Consider the following 22,294-nt stretch of genomic DNA (forward strand, 5'->3'; position numbering starts at 1 on the left):
GAATTATTAAAATTGATTTAACTTCCCGGTCAAGTGACCTCATGTTGTTGCACAAGGCCTGTTTATATAGACAAACGTTTCTCACACTGAAAAAATGTGTATATTTCATTAGGCCATTACATGTTATGTAAATGCTTAACAAACATGTATATTAGTAGTACTCTAGCCAATTGTTTTAATATTAATTAAGGTAAAAAGTTTGTAGGTTGTGCAAATGAAAGAAAAAAAGAAAGAAAATAAAAATATTTGCAGAGAGTCTAAGAACAGAGCACTATCATCCGCTAACTGATTAATAATTATATCTGTATTGCCAATACTGATGCCTTAAATTTAGATGGCTTGCTTTGATGTGTGAACTAACAAATTGTGTCGCTACAGCTAAGCTAGCCTCCACTAAATTGTAGGTGACTTTAAATTCAGCGTGACAGTTTCAACCAAAGTGTTTCAAGACTGTTTTTTTTTTTATGAGAGCCACACTGATAGGAAAAAGTTCAGTAGGAGAGCCATTTTTACAGCAAAGAATCAAAAGTTACATCCAGTCATAAATACCATGTCTACTTATCCATCGGCCATCCCTGAACATACAATATGCAATGCAATAAATACAAAACGGCGGGAAAAAAAGAATTCTTTATGTTTTACCAGTCAAATTTGTAACTGAGACTATTTACCTTTATGACAAAAAAAGCAGGATTTCCAGAATATTTGCCTATTCATCCCAGAATCACCTTAAGGTTTTTCGTTCTATATTAGCCCATCATGTATCTAACCATCCAAGAGCACATTCGCCTTAAAGGTACAATATGTACGATTTTTTGTAAAAAATTATTCAACCACTTTCACTGTGTGATATATTTCATGCAGTTGTGTACTTACATTATCCCAAAAGTTCCTAAGGATTTGTAAATCAAGAGAAATTCCAGTTTTTAATAATGGCTCCCTGGTTTTTGTCGCCTATCAAGGATGTAATATCCGCGCTATCCTCAGTTTCCGCTTGTAAAAACCATATAAATAATAGATGCAATGGCCGCTATACGCAAGCCGCTAATGAGGAATCTATGTATACATATCTATGATACAATATCTCTCACGCCGCTGTTGTGTCGTTCAGTCGTCATGGTTCACGATTATAGATTGGCGATGGCGAGTACAGAAAATCCCCAAAACTGTAAACATAGATCAACTTAGGCAAGCAGGCTTTGGGAAAAACGGAGAAATAAAACAAGGATCAATATCGGCGTGGCGTTTTCAGGATGGAGAGAGCTTCGCGACAAACTTGGACTTGATCTGTCCACAGAGACTCCGCTCTCACATGTGTCTTAGTAAGCAAATATATATTATTTATTGTACACATACAGTTATATTTCACTTTTAATTCAGTAACGCTTTTTATCAAGTCTGGTGACCAAGTCTATGCAGTGAAATTAAGTATGTGTTGCACAAAAATAATAATAAGTTAAAGTCCCAAAAAGTCGGCGTGTTCCTTTAATAGCTGGAAAGACCGCCATAACTGGCAACAGCGCAGAGACTGGATAAGTTTATGCACAACTTTTGTTTAAATTGATTAAGTTTTGAACTATGTTGTGTTTTACGGTGTGTTCGTTGTCATACTTCACTTTGCATGTCGGAATGTTTGAACCCAGACCACTACTCTACATGTTTTTGAAAGTTTAAGTCCATTTATTTAAAATAAATAATTTTATAAATAAGCCTATAGCCTATACATGATCACATTCTGACATATAAACAGCATAGAAACCATGAAATAATTAGACCACCATTTACTTGCATCAAGCAACTCTGTTGGTATTTTTATAATTAGGCCTATGCTAGGGTATTAATATAATTGTTACATTTAATTTATTGACACACTTTAATTTGTGAATTATATTATCAGAAAACTGAACATTTAGCATTGTCAGACTCAGGCTTGTATTTGAGCGTAATGGATAAAATAACGGAGTTTATGGCTGCTATAAATTTGACCTGTCACAAGATGGCGCTGTTTTAGACATTTGCTTAATTTTTCCTGGAATGATCATGGGAAAGCCTCAGTGCTTCATGAGGCTTCATCTGCCCATCCCTAGGCCTACTATATAGGATCACCACACCAACACCAATGAAGAGAAAGCTTCACACTTGAGAACTGGCTCTTTTAGATAACGGAATTAGAGACAGGAACAGTTGAACCGTCTGAAGTATAAAGCTGAAGATGAGATGCACCTTCTGCTCATTATATGCAATCATACATTGGCTCGTTTAGTTACACTCGAAGATTGGCCTCTCTAGCAAGATATTCGTCGGTCATCGACATGACCTTGAGAGCAACCGACTGAAAGGGAACTAATGTTTCCATTATATTACTAATTACATTACTAATGTTTTCCATAATGTTCCAATATGTCACAATTTAGCTGTGAATACACTGTTCTTAAGGTGCATCTTCATTCAACGTCTTCATTCATATATTATATAGCTTTGGTAATGAGTTTTTCTGCCAGAAAACATAATTTTTCTTTTACTGCTGTTTTTTTTAATCAGAACTCTGAACAACACATTTATCATTGAAGACATCTGTTGACATTTTATTAAATTAAGCTTTTATGTGACAGAAGAGGTTTACATTTAATCTTGACAACAGCTTATACAGTTTGTACATATGAATGGTCCTTTAGATAAATATATAAAGTCTAAAGATATAATCAGACACAATGTTCATTTTTATCACAAGTCCTGCTGGTCTAATAATATGAAAGCATATGTTTGCTTGAATCAGCTGTGACAAAGGGCACTGGCATGTAAAAACTGCTTTTGCTCTAACTCTTAATGCTTTATTACTGAATCAATAAAGACAGTGGCAACAGCAGTGCTTTGATATTTAACTAAATATTATTAACAAGCACAAATGAACCACACAATCCTAAATAATCACCACAACCATACAGTATTTTTATTTAAAGGGATAGTTCACCCCAAATGAAAATTCTGCCATCATTTACTCAAGTTGTTTGAAATTTGTGTGAGTTTCTTTCTAAAACCCCAAATGTCTGGTTATTGGCATTCTTCAAAATATTTTATTTTGTGTTCAGCAGAAGAAAGAAACTCAAACAGCTTTGGAAAAACATGAGGGTGAGTAAATGATGACAGAATATTCATTTGTTGTAAACTTTCCCTTTAAGTTTCAATTTACTGAAAAGGGCAGCACTTGCCACAATATCTCAGTTTCTCTGAAGTGAAAGTAAGATCTGACCATCTGAGTCATAGTTATATTTGAATGTGTTACACCTTACACCAATGCTGATTTTACTGGTAGAGATATATTGAGATAGATTGTGAAATAAAGCACACAAATCTGTCATTTAGGTGATTTTTGATGAATCAGAGCTCCATGTTTCGCTGCGGCCCAGCCTTTCTGCCAGCCGTGATAGTGAACGATTCCTCCGGCGACGACTGTAGCCAGAAAAAACACAAACACAGCCAGTCCAACACCAGCGAACATCAACACACGCTCCGTCACCGTCACCTCGTCTACAGACACAGAAGAGCGTTTTGCAGAATGAAGACAGAAATTTCCGGCACTAAATTCCGATTTACAATTTTAGTCAAAATTATTCAACTCCCTTTGCAAATCATGGTTATTGTCAAGACTTTCAGCGGTTTGCAATGAACAAATCAAACAAAAGTGATTGAAATAGCTCAAAACAACATTTTGGTTTAAGTGGTTTCCACCAATTCAAAGGAAAATGCCACTTGTAATGACTTCTGCAGTCTCAAAAGCATTCACTAATCAAGGGCTTCATTAGTTGCACCAGGTGTGCTTGAGCTAGAACACATGAAATATCTGAGCTGGCTAGGTTTGTTGAGTGTCACGTTAGAAATATGGCAAAAGAATGGTCCAAAAAGTTAAGAGAAGATATAATCTGCCTTCACAAATAAGGAACAGGATCAAATAAGATAGCAAATGCTCTAAATGTTCCTTGAGACACAGTTGGAAGCTCAGTTTTCAAGTTCAGAGTTAAAGGAACAGTACCTGGACGGGGCAGAACAATTAAGCTATCAACGATTTCTGAGAAGGCAGGTTCAGAAAAGCCTTTGAGTGACTGCAAAAGACCTGCAGGCACTGAGGTTTCAGTACTAAATACACGCCAGGACTCCAAGACTACACCACTACTGACCCAAAAGCACAAGAAAAGTGCTCAAAATCATATACAGTCATGGTCAGAATTAATGGCACCCCTGGTAAATATGATCAAAACTGGCTGTAAAAAATAAATCTGCATTGTTTATCCTTTTGATCTTTCATTCAAAAAATTGCCAAAATTCTAACCTTTCATTGAAGCAAGAGAATTGAAAGTGGGGCTAAATCACATTATGAAATAAATGTTTTTCTCCAAAACACGTCGGCCACAATTATTGACACCCTTTTATTAAATACTTTTTGCAACCTCCTTTTGCCAAGATAACAGCTCTGAGTTTTCTCCTATAATGCCTGGTGAGTTTGGAGAACACCTGACAAGAGATCAGAGACCATTCCTCCATACAGAATCTCTCCAGATCCTGCAGATTCCCAGATCCATGTTGGTGCTTCTTCTCTTCAGTTCAGCCCACTCATTTTCTACAGGGTTCAGGCCAGGGACTGGGATGGCCATTGCAGATCTTGGTTTTGTGCTCAGTGACCCATTTTTGTTTTGATTTTGATATTTGTTTTTGGATCACTGTCCTGTTGGAAGATCCAAACATGGCCCGTTATAAGATTTCTAGCCCCGGCTGTTAGGTTTCGATTTTTTATCTGTTGGTATTTGATCCAATCCATGATGCCATGTATCTGAACAAGATGTCCAGGACCTCTGGCAGAAAATTAGGCCCACAGCAGTAAAGATACAGCAGAGTATTTCATTTTACACATGGGGTACTTTTTATCTGTGTGCACCAAACCCATCTTAAGTGTTTGCTGCCAAAAAAGCTATTTTTTTGGTTCCTCTGTCCATAGAACCCGTCCCGTTTGAAGTGCCAGTCGTGTCCGGTACTTTTCAAACGTTCTATGGACAGAGGAACCAAAAAAATAGCTTTTTTGGCAGCAAACACTTAAGATGGGTTTGGTGCACACAGGGATAAAAAAGTACCCCATGTGTAAAATGAAATACTCTGGTGTATCTTTACTGCTGTGGGCCTAATTTTCTGCCAGAGGTCCTGGACATCATAAAAAATCGAAACCTAACAGCCGGGGCTAGAAATCTTATAACGGGCCATGTTTGGATCTTCCAACAGGACAGTGATCCAAAAACAAATATCAAAATCAAAACAAAAATGGGTCACTGAGCACAAAACCAAGATCTGCAATGGCCATCCCAGTCCCTGGCCTGAACCCTATAGAAAATGAGTGGGCTGAACTGAAGAGAAGAAGCACCAACATGGATCTGGGAATCTGCAGGATCTGGAGAGATTCTGTATGGAGGAATGGTCTCTGATCTCTTGTCAGGTGTTCTCCAAACTCACCAGGCATTATAGGAGAAAACTCAGAGCTGTTATCTTGGCAAAAGGAGGTTGCAAAAAGTATTTAATAAAAGGGTGTCAATAATTGTGGCCGACGTGTTTTGGAGAAAAACATTTATTTCATAATGTGATTTAGCCCCACTTTCAATTCTCTTGCTTCAATGAAAGGTTAGAATTTTGGCAATTTTTTGAATGAAAGATCAAAAGGATAAACAATGCAGATTTATTTTTTACAGCCAGTTTTGATCATATTTACCAGGGGTGCCATTAATTCTGACCATGACTATAAATAAACCACAGAAGTTTTGGGATTCTGTTCTGTGGAGCGATGAAACAAATCTGGAACTTTTCGGCCCTATAGATCAGCGGTATGTCTGGAGGAAGAAGAAGGAAGCATATGTTGAAATGAACACACTGTCTACAGTTAAACATGATGGGGCTTGTGATGCTCTGCGGCTGATTTATATCCTCTATCACTGGAAACCTGCAGTGTGTGGAAGGCAAGATGGATTCATTGAAGTATCAGGATGGAGAAAACGTCATGCCGTCAGTGAGGAAGCTGAAGCTTGAACTTTCCAACAGGACAGCGATCCCAAGCATACCTTAAATTACAACAAGCCTTGGTTTCAAAAGAAGTCCTGGAAGATACAGTGGCATCACAGTGTCCTGACTCGAACCCTATAGAGCATCTCGGGTGGGATTTGAAGGCGCAAACCCACGAGTATCCCTGAACTGGGGCTCAGATTCCTCAGAAGCTGCTGTCGGTTATACATCTCGTTTAGGTCACAACAGCGAAAGGCTGTTCTGCCATGAAGGGGTTGACTACTTTTGATTAAAACTGTACATTGGAAAATCATTACTTTTTTTTTAGAGTTGTGAGAAAGTCAAGAATAACATCCGCTCTTACCGATCTCGACATCTTCTGGCGGTTCTGTGACAGCACCATCTCTCGCCTCTCTGTCTGTCAGCTTATCTGAAAATATTTTAATGTATGATCACTTTATCAATGCTACAATTTTCAATATGTCATAATCATTTGTTAACAAACAAGTATGCATTACTGCAATGAGCTCATTGTTTCTGCCTTAAATTACTACATTGTTAAAAATAATTTTTGTTTTGACAACTGTGTTTTGTATATGTACATTTCTGAAATGCATAACTTAGACAGTTTCCTCTGATAACAGATCTTGTAATATGGACCCATGCATTTCTGTAAAGCTGCTTTGAAACTGGATTGTGAAAAGCGCTATATAAATAAATGTGAATTGAAATTTTATTCAATATCAAACACAAAGAGTTTGATAATTTAATTCAATATCAAACATCAAAACAATAAATAATATTATAGTTTCAATTTCAATATTACTATAACAGCAGCTCTTTCCTCAACAAGAATCATTCAAACACTGCATTTACACACTCATCTCTAATACTTAGTGGAAGAAGTTTGATCAGATCACTGGTTTTGAAAGCATTTGAAAGCTTTGAGGAGAATGTGAAGGTCGCCAGTACTGACCCTCAATCTCCAGTCTGATGGGCTTCTGGAAGTGCATCTCTGAAGACACAGATTTAGTTCCACAGAAGTAAAGTCCTGAATCTGACTCGGTGACTCCAGTGATAACCAGCGTGACTGCAGTGATCTCTGCGTCTGCATCGACTCCCAGACGACTTCTGTTGAGATTGTACGTGACCAGAAGTTTTCTTCCGGCTGCACTGCTGGTCTTTGCAGATATTAGTTGGGTTAGTTGTTGAGAATACTGATGAAACCAGGAGATCTCATATCTGCCGGTCATGTTGCAGTTTAGACTGATGCTTTCCTTCAGCCCGACTCTGAACAGAGTCACTTCATCTTCTGGAACATCTGGAGAAAATGATACACCAATTCTCTGAAATAGTTTTGAGACAAATAACTGTTGTATGTGAGGTTAAAATGGTGAGTTAAGTGCAAGTGTAAAGAATATTCTTACCACTGGTAATTATTGGCAAGTTCCAGGAAGAAAAAACACAGAGGAAAAGGATTGTCTCCATTTTGTATGTTGATCTGTGTCGATCAAACTTTTGCTTTCAGAACAATGCAGACTTAAACCACAAAGTGTTTCCACTTCCTTTGAGTCCTGTGTTTTGTTACAGTTGTTTTATCAGTTATGCTTCAAACGTGTGTGTGTGTGTGTTTTTTTTTAATTAAACATGAGAAACTAATTATTAGCTTCATCAAATCTAAATAATAAATGAGGCTCTACTCAAAGATTCTTTCATAATTGGCAAATTTTATAAACTCTGAATTTAAAATCCAATTTAAAATTTATAAAAGAAACATTTGTCACATCAAAAGGGTTTTCATCACAGATCAAGTTATTATTACAGTACAATGACCTAATGCAGTTCAAGTAAGAAAGTAAGAAAACAACATATAAAACATTTCAGCCACTGAACTTTCTACACATGTACCTTCAGTTAAAGTGCAGTAAATTAATTTATATTATATATATTTCATGTTTGTTCAGAAAAGTAAAGCAATAGCAGTGCAAAAAGTGCAACATGAGAATATAGGATATAAAAGACATAAAAATAGATTCAGAATAAAAACGTACAGGTGCTTCACACTCGGTTCGATGGCTTGGTCTACACAGTTTGATTTCTCCCCCAGCCGCTGGATTGTGTTTAGTGTATTCACATTATTTGCTTGCCTTGCTTTTGTACTTGGGTTTTTGTACTTGGAACCTTTGATTCGTTTCTAAGCCTCAACACAGAATTACACTTGCATCTATACAGTAGCTGCCGTGAATGAGCTGCCATGACATCTAGTTAAAAACAATGGAGAAATATAAAATTATTCATTTAAAATTGTTGATATATAATATAGGTGTGTAACAATATTTTGTGTCACAATATATCGCAATACAAAAATCCACCAATATGTATCGTGGATAGTTCACCCAAAATAAAAATTACCGTGTGAGAAAAAAATTCAAGTTTTCAGAGTTTTAGTGTCAGTACTTCATTAAACTGCTATATACAGTATAATGTTGAATATAAAGTATAATAATGCAATTGGTGAATATTTGTGTGTCCTGATAATGCCAAAGTGTTCTGGTCTGATGTTACCAGAAATATTTTAAATATATCGAGTCAGTGACAGAGATCAAGCATATTCATCTACAATAATTCAGTATTTTAATCTTTAGAATCATGAATATTGTTATTCTGGTGTCTCTATTGTCCTGAGCTTTGGGTTTACAGCACATGTCCAAGACCCATTTTTAGCATTTTAATGCACTTCATTTTTTTGTTAACCTTTTATCATATGTCTTGTAGTATCGCAATAATATCGTAACGTGAGTTCAGTATCGAGATATGTATCAAATCGTGACGTCAGAGTATTGTTACACCCCATATAATATATATAATATTTATTGCTATATCCAATTTTGGACGATTGTGTTCAGAATATCAGCAGGAAATACTGGAGTTGACATGATCTGTACGTGGACCATGTTTTTCATTTTCAAGCGGACTGGGGTTCATCAAACGAGCTGGACTCTGAGGTCAAATGAACAGTGTGTGCACCGAAGTGCTAGTGTGCAAGAGTTTACATAGACCTCACTGAGAAGAACACCACTCCAGTTAATAATCTCCAGAAACGTCTGAGTAGGTCTGTAGTGAATCTTGTGCTGGTCTGAGGTCAGAAATGAATGAATATGGCAAAAAAAAAAAAAAAATGGCACCATTTCTTTGGCAGGAATTTAAAAAACAAAAACTAAACAGCAGAAAGTCAGCAGGATCAGGAGTTTGTTGGAGAAGTTCCTGTCAGCACCAGCTGGGGCTTGGAAAAACACAGGCAGAAAAAACATCTTTGAATTAATTTCTGCATAAATATTGGGAGAAAACATTTTTTTTAAATAAATACAATTGTGCGTAGCTCAAGAATGAGCCTACTTTAGTTTACTTACCCACAATCCTCTTTCCTGGTGTCTCTGTGTCACACTCTGTGGGAAATTTAAGAGGGTGAGCAATACAATTATTCATTCAGAAAGATAATAGAAATACATTTAAACAAATACTTTGGAATAGTTCACCCCAAAAAATGAAATTCTGCGAGTATTCAATCCTACTCCGGTTCTCACACGTCATGTGATATGGACGTTTAGCGCGGCACGGTAGACGTGAATTCACCTCATTCGCACGTCCAGTTTTTTTTTTTTTTTTTTTTTTTTTTTTTTAACTGAGTAGCCCTAACTATCATCATGATAACTCTCACCCTATGGACTACTTTTATAATACATGGTATTTTGTCCAATATTGGCATTTAAAAAAATTGGCCTCCACTTTAATTAAACTGCACATTCTGCCCCTCGTCTTTTATATCACAAGAAAGAAAACTATAATTTTCACTATCAACAAAATTATAATTTTGGAGTGAACTAGTCCTTTAAAACATTGCATGATCTTACCAGGCTGTACATCCGGTTTGTCGTAGAGCAGTGTAGGTACTTTCTCATTATCATGAGTGTATATTTGTAGTGTGTACTTTGCATCCGTCTCGAAACAACCTGGCACTGAACAGCGTCCTCCATCATACACACCGGGGAATGTTTTATCCATAACTGTGTCTGAACGGTGTTGTACAAGTACATGAACGCTCTTGAGTTGCTTTAGCTCAGCTTCTCCATCACACGGCAGAGAACACCGGCAATCGCTGGATCTCTTCTGAAGAGCATAAGGACCTGAGGATAGAAACAATGCAATATTGATATAATTACGTATGTTTATTTTTTTTAAGTAGTAAACCAAAAGTAAAAACATTGCAGAAATAAAATACTCACCTGCAAAATAGACAATGATCATCAGCGCCGTGATTAGTGCACATGCTGTGAAATACGAAAAGATTGATTATGTGGTTTATCACTAAAGCCACAAGTTTTCCTAAGGCCCTGTTTACTCCTGGTATTAAGATGGGTTTCGGTCGATCGGATCACAAGTGGACAACGCTAAATACAGGAGTAAACGGTGTCTAAAACATTTTGAGCTTGTCCACTTTGACCACTTCCAGAGGTAGTCGAAAACGCATTGCTTTCGTAGTGTAAACGCTCATATGGAAAACCTCTCTGTTTATCCCGAGGTCCAGGATCCAGGCCGTATCTGTCACGGTGTCTGTCATTGTTAACTACATTCCCCACAATCCTGGTCTGCACTTATCTCTGTTCATTGCACTCAGCTGTTCTCGTCATTGTTCCCGTCATTGTTCCCAGCTGTCTCTCATTATTATTGTTAGTTCTGTGTGTTTATATACCCTGGTTGTTTATTGGTTTGTCACGGATTCCTTATTTAGTATCACACCACTTCGGCTGTCTGTATCTTGTCTTGTTTTGTTTTTGTATTGGATTGCTATTTGGATTTTGACCCATGCATGGACTGGATGACGATTTTCGGATTACCCCATTAAAATACTGCAATTTGGCTCTATCTCTGTTTCCCTCGTGTGTGGGTCGTGACAGTATCCAGATCTGATGAAGGACCAGCGTCTGGACACGACAACACCGCAGTTCTGTCCACTAGTCTCTCCCCTGTGAAGGCCTCCTTCCCTTTACCTCTGTACAGATTAAAAGTTGTCGGGATAATTGCGGTTCGCGTGTCTACGCAGACGCGACAAAAAATTCTGAATTATTAATTTTTAAGGCCTAACAAGTATAGTTTGTTGAGGGTTGATTTGTGAAGGACTACACGCCTGCGCACATATATATTCAAACGCACATACCTATCGACCGAACACGTGATGCGCATGTGCGGATCAGGTCTGCGTTTTCGCGGGTTTGCGTTTTTGAGGTTTGCGCGGAGAAAACGGATAATGTTTTTTTTTGTCCAATAATTAGAATCTCTGTTTTTTTCAGAATTTAGTAGTAGGAAATTACTAGTCATCCAATTTTTTATATCAGCTATGCATTCCGTTAATTTTGTGAATTTGTAGGTTTCGTTAGGTTTTGAAGAAATATACAGCTGAGTATCGTCGACATAACAGTGAAAGCTAATTCCATGTTTCCTAATGATATCTCCTAATGGTAGCATATACAGAGTGAACAGCAGCGGTCCTAGTACTGAGCCTTGTGGTAAAAAACACTCTGGGGACATCAGAGACTTATTTTACATCTTGTGAAAAGTTGGCGCCCTTTAAGAAACATCTACTCTTCGTCTACTGACCTAATGCGGGAACATTATGGGAAGAGCTCTAGCCAGACGGGATTTAAACTTTATCGGCTGAAGGCCCAAGTTTGGTTAAAAAAAAAAACCAGAAACGAAAGGTGATGCTCGTCGTATGTTTTTTTAAAATCTTCTCCGGTGACTCTTAAATGCAAATTATGTATTGTTGATTAGATCAAAAGATCTGATAAAACCTATACATTTACCCGCCCATAAAACCTAAAGAAATCAGGACAGAAGTGGTCGAAAGTGGACAAAAGAGACGGATTAAAACCAGGTGTAAACAGGAATGCGTCTCGTCTACTTGTGATCCAATCGACCAAAACGCATCTTAATACCAGATGCCGGAGAGTAAAACACACTATACCTAATCATCCAGAGCTAACTCCAAAACCAGCACTTTCCAACTTGTTGAAGAGAAAGAAGCTGATTATAAACTTTCCTTCTGAATAGATTTTTTTATATATATTCAAATATGAAATAAATGAGACGGCAATTAAAGCCTCATCAAAGTAAAGGTTTTAAAAATGTCTGTGCCTAACTAATGCTATCATTGCAGCAATAATTCATGTATTTCTAAACTAATATTTATATAAACCGTATACTAAAAGAAAAAAGTCTGGCAGAGAATTAGCAAATTTTCTGTTAAGTTTACAGACATTTCCTTCAACCCTAAAACACAACATAATGCAAAGCAATGCGTGATTCGAAACACAGGAAGAACACCTGCGGAAAATCAATACAGAAAATTCCTTCACATTAACACTGAGTGCATTTATAAAAAACTAATTATTTTGAATAATAGGTAAATTCAGCAAAAAACAACAACAACGACGATACTATCTCACTCACTAGCTCCAGCAGTTTGACTAGCATTTTGTTGGTTGCTTCAGTTTTGGACATTTTGTTGCTAAATGGAAATAAACATAAGAACAGACCATACAATTTAATGTGGACAATACATAAATAAATTAGGACTTACATATTTTAAAAGCTTTCCAAAATGATGCCATGTTGATGTGTAGCATGTGTGTGAATGAGGACTGACATTCACCTTCGTTCTTCCTCTGTAGTTCCTGTTTATTTCTCTCTCTCAAACCCACATTACTGCCACCGTCTTGACTGGAGTGTGAAACACATGAACATATCTGGCTACTTATTATTTATCCATGCAAACACAAAGTACTTCAACCCTTCCATCAAAACCTATTTCTTTTGAGATGTTTTAATACTAATCTTTATACTTTTGTCTGTCCAGATTCACTTTTTAGTAAACTAAAGGCTATAGTTACACAGCTCTTCAGTTTTGTTAATGCATATCTTCTGCTTTATATGCGTATAGTGCAATAGACAATCTCAGCACGATCACAATATACACATCTCCCTGTTGCAGTCTCTAATTGTCAATAAAGTATCATTTAAACCACAATTTCTTACATGACGACAAGTGTTAAAACTATCTTTATTCCTATTTCGATAACAGCTTAGTTCCAATTTTGCATCAAGCAAATATGATTCGTATAGTTTCATATCATGACCTTTTTATAACTACAGTGTGTTACACTTATAACTGGCATTGTGAATATACAAAACTCTGTAGTTTAATTTATTTTCACATTTTCAATAAAAAAATGGTTAATGGCTAATATGATGGCTAATGGTCAGCTAATGACCCTTTTAACTTCCATTTGTTTGCTTTATTGGATTTTAAAAAGTGCAGTTTTTATGTTATATGTTATAGAAAAACTGGCACAGGAAGATAACAAAAAGCAAACTAAAAGTTTAAATCAAGACATTGCTTTTGAAATGACGTGGGAATACTTTGTGTCTCTGCATTGTTGTCAAATTATCAAATTTAAGCGTCGACATGTTTTAAACTGTGAACACAGAAGCTGAATGAAGGAATGAAATCTCTTCTGGGTTTTGATTTCACATCAGTCACGTGACCCGTGCGGCTCTAACAACTGATCAGAGATCAGATTTCACATCATCATGTCACATGATCATAGAGCTGTCAATGGAGACAGGCATTCATTCAAAACAAAAGTCAGATTTAATATTCAGTTAAATATTAATTTCATATGCAATTAATTCAATAAGTCACAAAATTATGTCAGTCACTGAATACCATACAATATTATATTAATATTTAGCTCAGTCAGCTTTGAAAGAACAACCAGTAGAGAAATACAAACTAATAATGTACTCATTAGTGGGAGGCACCAAACTACCAGTGTCTGGAAAACCACCTGTGTGTGTGTGTGTTTGTGTGTGTGTGTGTGTGTGTGTGTGTGTGTGTGTGTGTGTGTGTGCAATTCTTTAGTTTTGTTTTTACTGAAATGCCACATCTCACTAAACCTGCTGTGGTTTATGACGACGAGAACACTCCTGCAAATTATTTACCATGTAAGTTTTTATGTTTCTTTTTAAAATATAAATCCAGCTTGTGTGTTTTTATGTTATGAAATGAACAGTTGTTTATTTTTGTGGAAAACTAAACCCGCTAATGATGCTAATGAGAAAGTGAATCAACATCTTAATGCAGAATACCCATGACTGTGATTATGACTATTATTGTTGTTTGTGTTTTGGGACTTTTGTTTTGAATGATGGTTTTGAGTATTACAGGAGAATCATGTCACACTCGCAGGACATGTACACAAGCTGTCAGTGCAGTGTATCCTTTATACGTTATTATTTACCCCCAATAGTATTGAAAGTGAACCGCACCACTGACAGCTTTTGCACCTTTTTTTCTGAGCATTATAGTTTGATGTTTCTTATTGGGCATTTTTATCATGTAGCATCCTCATGTTAAATATTCAGAAGAAGTGAAAGTGAAAGTGATTTTTTTTTTTTTTTATCTCAGGAAAGCATCTTATCTTATCTTGTGATGAATCTGTGACATCACATCTCTTCTGTTTCTCATCAGGTTTAAACTCTTGAATCTTCTGCTGCTGATGTGCCTTTACAGTTACAGCGGTCAGTATTCAGTCATTTCTGTTAATAAACTTAAACCATGTTTGACTGATCATTCACTGTCAGGTAGAGTTATAGTTGTTTCTCTGCTGAGTTAATATTTGTTCAGGAATTACTACATCTGCACTGACACATGTAATACAGCTTTATGCTACTGTCATCCACATTTGAAGTGTTAACATGTGGCACAGCTACTATATTGCTGGCTCATTAATACTTTCATTCATATATATACAGTAGTCAACATTTGAAGTGGATCAAAACCTTTCATCAAAGTTACACATGAATTTTGAACAATACCTGTTCTTGTCTTAGGACAACTTTGATTAACTTTTTTTTGACTGTCTATGCATATATATATATATATATATATATATATATATATATATATATATATATATATATATATATATATATATATATATATATATATATAAATATTACTCTCTGTATTTGCAGGAACCACCACTATTCTTGTGTCAGGAATAAAGGGAGGCAACGTCACTCTATCATGTGGATCTGAGGACAGAGAGATGGTTTATATTGATTTAAGCAGGTTTAAAAGCATCCTTTCTTGTCACAATGAAGAATGTGAGAGTGAAAACGGCCGAGTGTTTAAAGAAGGATCATGTGACGTCGTCATCAAGGATCTGAGATTCAGTGACGCTGGGAAATACATTATGAGAGTTTATTACAGTAATACTCAGACTGAGCTGGAGCCACAAACCCTGGAGTATCAACTCTGCATTCATGGTACAGTCAAAACTGATCAAACCATCACTGTAAAAAATGGTCGTGATTTTAACAGTAAAAGACTGTAAAATTGCTACAGTGAAAAACTGTTAATTGGTTAACAGACATTTTTCGTACTATATACATGTACGGTGAATAACTGTGATAGATCTAACCGTACATTTAATGTAATTTGACAGTAAAATACTGTTAAATTTACAGTTTTTGGAAGTGAAAAAGAAGTGAAAAAATGTAAATTTAAATCCCAGAATTCCCTGCGTGACACTTCACATTTTATGTATTTTTGTTCAAATAACTGTTATAGTTCATAGTTTTTCTTAGTTTTTTCTAATCAGTTGTGTGCATTAGGGTTTTATGTTACATTTAATGTTGTTAAATTAATGCTTATTTCATTTGTGAAATTTCATGTGTGTTACTATGATGGTGTTTAGTGTTTGTGTGAATGACACTGTGCAGCTTCTGAATATTAGATTAACTTTATTGTGGAAAAGCTGCTTGTGATGACCCTTGATTCATCATATGACTTTCATCATAATTGTGATTGATTGTTGTCAGTGTATTACAATGGTATGATATTAGTATTTCAATAGATCTGTAAATTAACATTATATCAGATAATGAAATACGGTTATTTACTGTAAAATTAGGTAACGCTTTAGATTACAGCCCGGAAAGTACTGCGTAATTACAATGAAATTACAGTGTAACTTTCGGTAATTACAGTGTACCTATAAAGTACTTATGTGTAAGTATAGGGGAACAATATGTAAAGTCTTGGGAATAAAGGGGTAACAACCAGGAAAATACTGCGTAATCAAAACTAAATTACAGCGTAACTTTCGGTAATTACAGTGTACCTATAAAGTACGTACGTGTAAGTATATAGGGGAACAATGTAAAGTTTTGGAATAAAGGGGTAACAACCAGAAATAAAAAAATTATTTAGGCAAATTATTTATACTGTAAGTATTTTAGAACTACGGGGTACTTATACTATAATACAATCTTACTTTTGGGAGCAATTTAGCGAGTAGGCTACATACACTGCACCTTTTTGTAATAATAGTGTATAGTGTATACAAATACATAAAGGCTTTTTTCAAATTACGGGTAGCCTATATATCAGTGCATTTATAAAGTAGGCTAATTTGTTTTTATTGCAAAGGTGCACTGATTAAGTTGTTTCAAGGCAAGTAAAACTATTGCAACTTTTTTTTTTAAATGCTGGGGAAATATACTCTTGTTTCATGTAGTTACAGTGTAAGTATGACATTGCGGGCCGTAAATTAAAGTGGTGCTTCTTACCCTCTTGTTTCATGTAGTTACAGGGTAAGTATGACATTGCGGGCCGTAAATTAAAGTGGTGCTTCTTACCCTCTTGTTTCATGTAGTTACAGGGTAAGTACAATAAAAACACATGTAAACACACAATCTGATATCACTTGGAAAACTTTATTTGAAAAACAACTTATTTTAAAACGGATTTACAACACTTTCTCTTGCTTGGTTTCCTCCTCCTCTTGTTCCTCTTCTTCTTTTTCTTTCTTTCCACTGATAAATCTTAAGAAGGAATCCCATGTCTCTTGCTATTCTGTATTATGTGTTAAAAGAAAATACAGTACAGAAATGTCCTCACCATTTACTCATCTTTTACCCTCATGTCATCCGAGATGAATATGAATTTCCTTCTTCAGATTAACACAAACAAATTTTTTTACAAAAATATATAATCTCTGTGAATGCATAATGCAAGCTCATGTGTTCCTAAAAGTTGACATCAAACAGCACATACAGCAATAACTAAAGTAATCCATACAACCCCAATGGATGAATCAATGTCTTCTGAAGTGAGACGATAAGTGTTTGTAAGAAAAATACCAAATATTTAAACATTTTAAAGACGCTTCCGTTCCGACCAACTGTCACTTGCGCGTGCATGAGAGGGTTGAGTTCACGCTTGACACGCGTGACGGAAGCGCGCCGAGAAACCGAATGTCGATTTTTATTTTTTTATTTTTTTATTAATGCTCACAACAAAATACAAACAATAACACATAATAATAATGAAAAACAAACAATACAGAAGAACAGAGATGGCAGTTCTCGCGCGAGTTTCACATCTAACTCCCGCGAGAACGTAATGAACGCGTGAAGCTTCACCAAACACGAAGCCAAGCCGACTCTCATGCACTCGCTGGACGCTGGTGACAGTTGGTCGGTAGCGAAAAGATGAGTAAATTACGAGAACATTTCTGGGTGTACTGTATTTTCTTTTAATACATAATACAGAATAGCAAAAGACTCCTTCTTAAGATTAGGCTAATCAGTGGAATGATAGAAAAAGAAGAAGAGGAACAAGTAGGAAGCCATGCAAAAACGTATACTTTCTGTCAGGACTTTAGTATTTGAAATGAAAAGTTGATTTTAAAAAAGGAATAAAGAATAATAAGTGTAATATGTTGTAAATCTTTTTTGAAATAAGTTGTTTTTCAAATAAAGTTTTCCAAGTGATATCAGATTGTGTGTTCACATGTGTTTTTATTGTACTTACCCTGTAACTACATGAAACAAGAGGGTAAGAAGCACCACTTTAATTTACGGCCCGCGATGTCATACTTACCCTGTAACTACATGAAACAAGAGGGTAAGAAGCACCACTTTAATTTACGGCCCGCAATGTCATACTTACCCTGTAACTACATGAAACAAGAGTATATTTCCCCAGCATAAGAAAAAAAAAAAAAGTTGCAATAGTTTTACTTGCCTTGAAACAACTTAATCAGTGCACCTTTGCAATAAAAACAAATTAGCCTACTTTATAGATGCACTGATATATAGGCTACCCCGTAATTTGAAAAAAGCCTTTATGTATTTGTATACACTATTATTACAAAAAGGTGCAGTGTATGTAGCCTACTCGCTAAATTGCTCCCAAAAGTAAGATTGTATTATAGTATAAGTACCCCGTAATTCTAAAATACTTACAGTATAAATAATTTGCCTAAATAAAAAAAAAAAATTTCCTGGTTGTTACCCCTTTATTCCAAAACTTTACATTGTTCCCCTATATACTTACACGTACGTACTTTATAGGTACACTGTAATTACTGAAAGTTACACTGTAATTTAGTTTTAATTACGCAGTATTTTCCTGGTTGTTACCCCTTTATTCCCAAGACTTTACATATTGTTCCCCTATACTTACACATAAGTACTTTATAGGTACACTGTAATTACCGAAAGTTACACTGTAATTTCATTGTAATTAAGCAGTACTTTCCGGGCTGTAATCTAAAGCGTTACCTAAAATTAACCTAAAGTCTGTAAAACCTCAAATGTTGCTACCGTATTTTTACAGTGATCAGCGTGTGCTTTCTGGATTTCCTTTAATAATTGTGTTAGTATCGCACGCAGGGCCGTAACCAGCAGACACGCTGAATGGGACACTAATATTCAGATTAGTTAATCCAATATGCTTTACAGTGGTGGACTTTTAAATGATTACATTTGGTCCCCAATCCTAAATATACTTATAGCCTTGATTGATTGACACATTATAATAATGATGAATGTCTCTGTGTCTCCTCAGATGAGATCTCAGTGAAGAAAGGAGAGGATCTGGAGATGGATGTTCTGTGGACCAGCGCTGATAAAGTTGTGCACTGGGCCAGAAGAAGCACTGGGCAGAAGGAGGATTGGAGCAGAGGTCACGGGGTCAGGAGAGATCGAATGACCATCAGAGATAATAACCTGATTATTAATAATTTTACAGCCACTGACGCTGGAACATACGAGGTTCTGGACTCTGAAGGAGAAATCTTGATCATGATGACAGTCACAGGTGAGAGAAGATCAGTTCATGAGCAGAAATATTATATTTAAAGCATTTAAACAGGTGAGGTTACATCGTGATTTGAACATCATATTGATGCTAAACTGAACGAGTAACCTTTCAATCTCCTCTACAGAATCTAGAACAGGACCAGTGGACGAACTGAACTACATAAATGACAAAACAACAACATAGTAAGTCAAATAAGAGGCGTTGAGAGCTTTACAAAATCGTTAAACATTGACTTTAAAAATAAATAAATAAATAAATGTGCTCTCTTCCCAGCTTCCCTCCGTCCACCTGAAGCATACTGGATTGTCCCAGTTAAACTGTGTGTGCCCCAGATCGCTAACAGTGAAGTACACAATCTCAAAGTACACGAGAGTGATTCAAACGCGTACAGCACGTCTGCTCTCTAATCGCGGTCACGGTCATTTTCTCACACACCGATCAATCTGATCAGCGCTGCTTGAAGACAAACACACCTATTAATGACAGACGGCAGCAGTATTTATAGCCTTCTGTCACTTTAAGAACTAATGCATGGATCCAATAACCGTTACACATCTGATTACTCGTTTACTTAGGACATAACCGATAGTGTTTACGTGAATACTCACCAAGATGACTATTTTGAGATTGTGTGTGTGTGTGTGTGTGTGTGTGTGTGTAAGAGAAGGCAATTCGGTAAAAACAGCGCACAGAAAACAGTGCACAACCAAATGGAGTTCTCTTGCGTGTCTTTCACGCTGATGTATGCCTGTATAAAAGTATAAATCCTATAATTTATCATACTCCGTTCACACAGCAGGGTGTGTGAATGTGAGAAGTTATGTCTTATGAGGGCAGATATTGTAATTTTTGCACTGTTTGTGACTTGAAGGAATATTGCAAATTAAGCAGTAAGCAGTGTAAAATGTATTTAATATTTACTATAAAGTATATGTCACAAAGCAGAAGGAGACGAACAGGTAACGTAAATAGAGTTTTATTCAACAGTAAACTCAATGGTAAAGGTAGCAGGTGAGTAACCGGAAGTAAACCGTTTCTGATGTGTAGATGATGAAAGTGAACCAGTCTCTTAACTGCTGCAGGATCCAGATGGCTGAAGGCTGACTGAAGAAGACGGAAGAAGACCCAGGTCGAAGTATGATAAAGGTAAGTAGTCCGTTCGGAATCAGGTAGGTGTTTAGCGATCTCAGTAATGGAGTCAGGTTTGTCGATAGTACAACGACGAGACTAGACAACTGGCAGAGTGAAGGTGTGTGGTTTATGAAGGGATCTGGTGATGCGGGATGATGATGTGCAGGTGGTGAGGACAGGTGATGGTGATTAGTACTCAGGGGATTGAGAACGAGTGGGCGGAGTGATGATGTCTGGTGTTGATGACGGTGTCTCCGTTACAGTATACAGTTGTTCCAGTCGTTTGTCTGTATATTTAAATGTGTAACTTAATAAATAACTTTTCCTGCTTTAAAAGTTTTGAGAATCTTTCCTTTCATCACAGATGTTGTTAAAAGCCAGAAAGCTGTAGTGTGTTGTAAAACCCGATGAGTTACGGTAACTCAAACCATTTGAGGAAACTGATTGCCTTAAACCATTTAAGAGAACTGTAAACTCATATATATACACTGAGTTAAATTCACTTATATGTTAGTGTTGGTTTTGTCAATATTTAGAGTAAAATAAACTTAAATATTTAAGGTTAATTTTATTAATTCAGTTTGAATTAAGGTAATAAATCTAACTAAGTCTTAACAACTATATCGTTATTTAAATGTTTTGAGGAAACCGATTGCCTTAAATGGTTTAAGTTGATCAAACTCAAAGTAATAAAGTTACATAAGACTAAGCCAAACCTAACATTGGTACGAAATAATGACAGAACAGGAGCGTATTCTTAAATATTTATTGTTTATATTTATTAAATGCTGAGACGAGACGTAAACAAGATATTTCATCAAAATTGTTCTAAATGTAAATCTTTAGACTTAAAAGCCTTAATAGAGTTGTTTTATGCATTCTTGTGATCACAAATAAATGGAAGCAGGCGCAGCTGTTCTCTTCTTATGTGAAATGGTCAATAGTCTGATTCAGGACGACTGATGTGCACTTCTGACACAAATTAATAAATTGCTGTCACTGTTAAATTTGATATTGTAAAACACTGGTGAAATATTGATGTAATCGTCTTTAGTAAACGTTCGCTTCTGTCATGCTTATTTTGCGATCAGTATCATTTTTTATTTTCAGTTCTGTAGAGTTGTTCTAGTTTATTATTTCTCTATTGTGTCACTCAGCCAAGAGACTTTACTTTGGTGGACATAATTGAAAGTCCCCACCATGTCATCACACACACCATGTCATCACACACACCATGACATCACACACCATGACATCACTCACTTATCTATGCAGATCATTCTATTAATTTATTACTAACAATTTAAGGAATTCACTACAACTGCACTGACACATCTTTATTTATAATTTTGATGATCATGGCTTACATCTTATGAAAACCCCAAATTCAAAATCTCAGAAATTTTGCAAATTTTCATAAGCTGTAAGCCATAATCATCACAATTATATGAAGTTTCTAAACGTAAGTTAGGGAGGAGTGAGCAAATCTAATCTTTCAATCATCAGCCGAGTACAGTATATAAGCAGCTGCTTACCTCTCCCCATAGCATCAGCTGTTCCAGTACTATGGGGTATTGCCGCACGGAATAATGTCCGACATCCCGGAAATCCAACTCTTTCCTTCAGACGACGAACTGACGAGCCTTCCTGAGACACCGACAGCCACACCCCGCGTAAGATCGGATCATTCGGATGCAAACACGGATAATCTTCATGAGCGCTCTGGCCGCGAAATCCAGCGCTCATACAAACCACGCACCAAAAGGCAACGCTCTCCTCCACCTTCAAGATCGCCAGTTTTAACTGAGCCTCGTACATCTTCTCAGACATCATCTCTCCATTCCACCGCTGCTAATACACCGATTCCACCCATTTCAAAATGTTCAGTCAACAGCC

The 22,294-nt window shown here is 36.3% G+C and overlaps 3 protein-coding genes across 4 annotated transcripts; 1 reads left to right on the top strand and 2 right to left on the bottom strand.

Moving 5' to 3' along the window:
* Positions 1-2,520: 2,520 nt before the first annotated feature.
* On the bottom strand, positions 2,521-7,677 carry LOC306987514 (uncharacterized protein). Of its 2 annotated transcripts, XR_013795186.1 has the most exons (5): positions 7,464-7,677; positions 7,013-7,357; positions 6,401-6,466; positions 3,168-3,528; positions 2,536-2,985 (listed from the first exon to the last, which is right to left on the bottom strand). XR_013795186.1 is itself a non-coding variant. In XM_079591854.1 (4 exons), the coding sequence occupies exons 1-4, from the start codon at positions 7,522-7,524 to the stop codon at positions 3,356-3,358; spliced, it is 645 nt and encodes a 214-aa protein (XP_079447980.1). In that variant the 5' UTR covers positions 7,525-7,677; the 3' UTR covers positions 2,521-3,355. The 2 variants fall into 2 exon arrangements, 1 of the variants encoding a protein (XP_079447980.1); XM_079591854.1 differs by having other exon boundaries at positions 2,521-3,528.
* A 77-nt stretch (positions 7,678-7,754) lies between these two features.
* On the bottom strand, positions 7,755-12,765 carry LOC306987517 (uncharacterized protein). The gene is made up of 5 exons (XM_079591861.1): positions 12,674-12,765; positions 10,320-10,364; positions 9,948-10,220; positions 9,447-9,482; positions 7,755-9,319 (listed from the first exon to the last, which is right to left on the bottom strand). Exons 1-5 carry the CDS (start codon positions 12,717-12,719, stop codon positions 9,240-9,242), a joined length of 480 nt encoding a protein of 159 aa, XP_079447987.1. The 5' UTR covers positions 12,720-12,765; the 3' UTR covers positions 7,755-9,239.
* A 1,267-nt stretch (positions 12,766-14,032) lies between these two features.
* Positions 14,033-19,890, top strand: LOC306987513 (uncharacterized protein). Its single transcript, XM_079591853.1, has 6 exons — positions 14,033-14,097; positions 14,624-14,673; positions 15,130-15,423; positions 19,013-19,264; positions 19,392-19,449; positions 19,541-19,890. Coding segments are annotated over exons 1-6 (675 nt in total). The 5' UTR covers positions 14,033-14,095; the 3' UTR covers positions 19,560-19,890.
* Positions 19,891-22,294: the final 2,404 nt, after the last annotated feature.

The sequence above is a fragment of the Phoxinus phoxinus genome, assembly GCF_949152265.1.
Source record: "Phoxinus phoxinus genome assembly, chromosome: 19".
Taxonomy (NCBI): domain Eukaryota; kingdom Metazoa; phylum Chordata; class Actinopteri; order Cypriniformes; family Leuciscidae; genus Phoxinus; species Phoxinus phoxinus.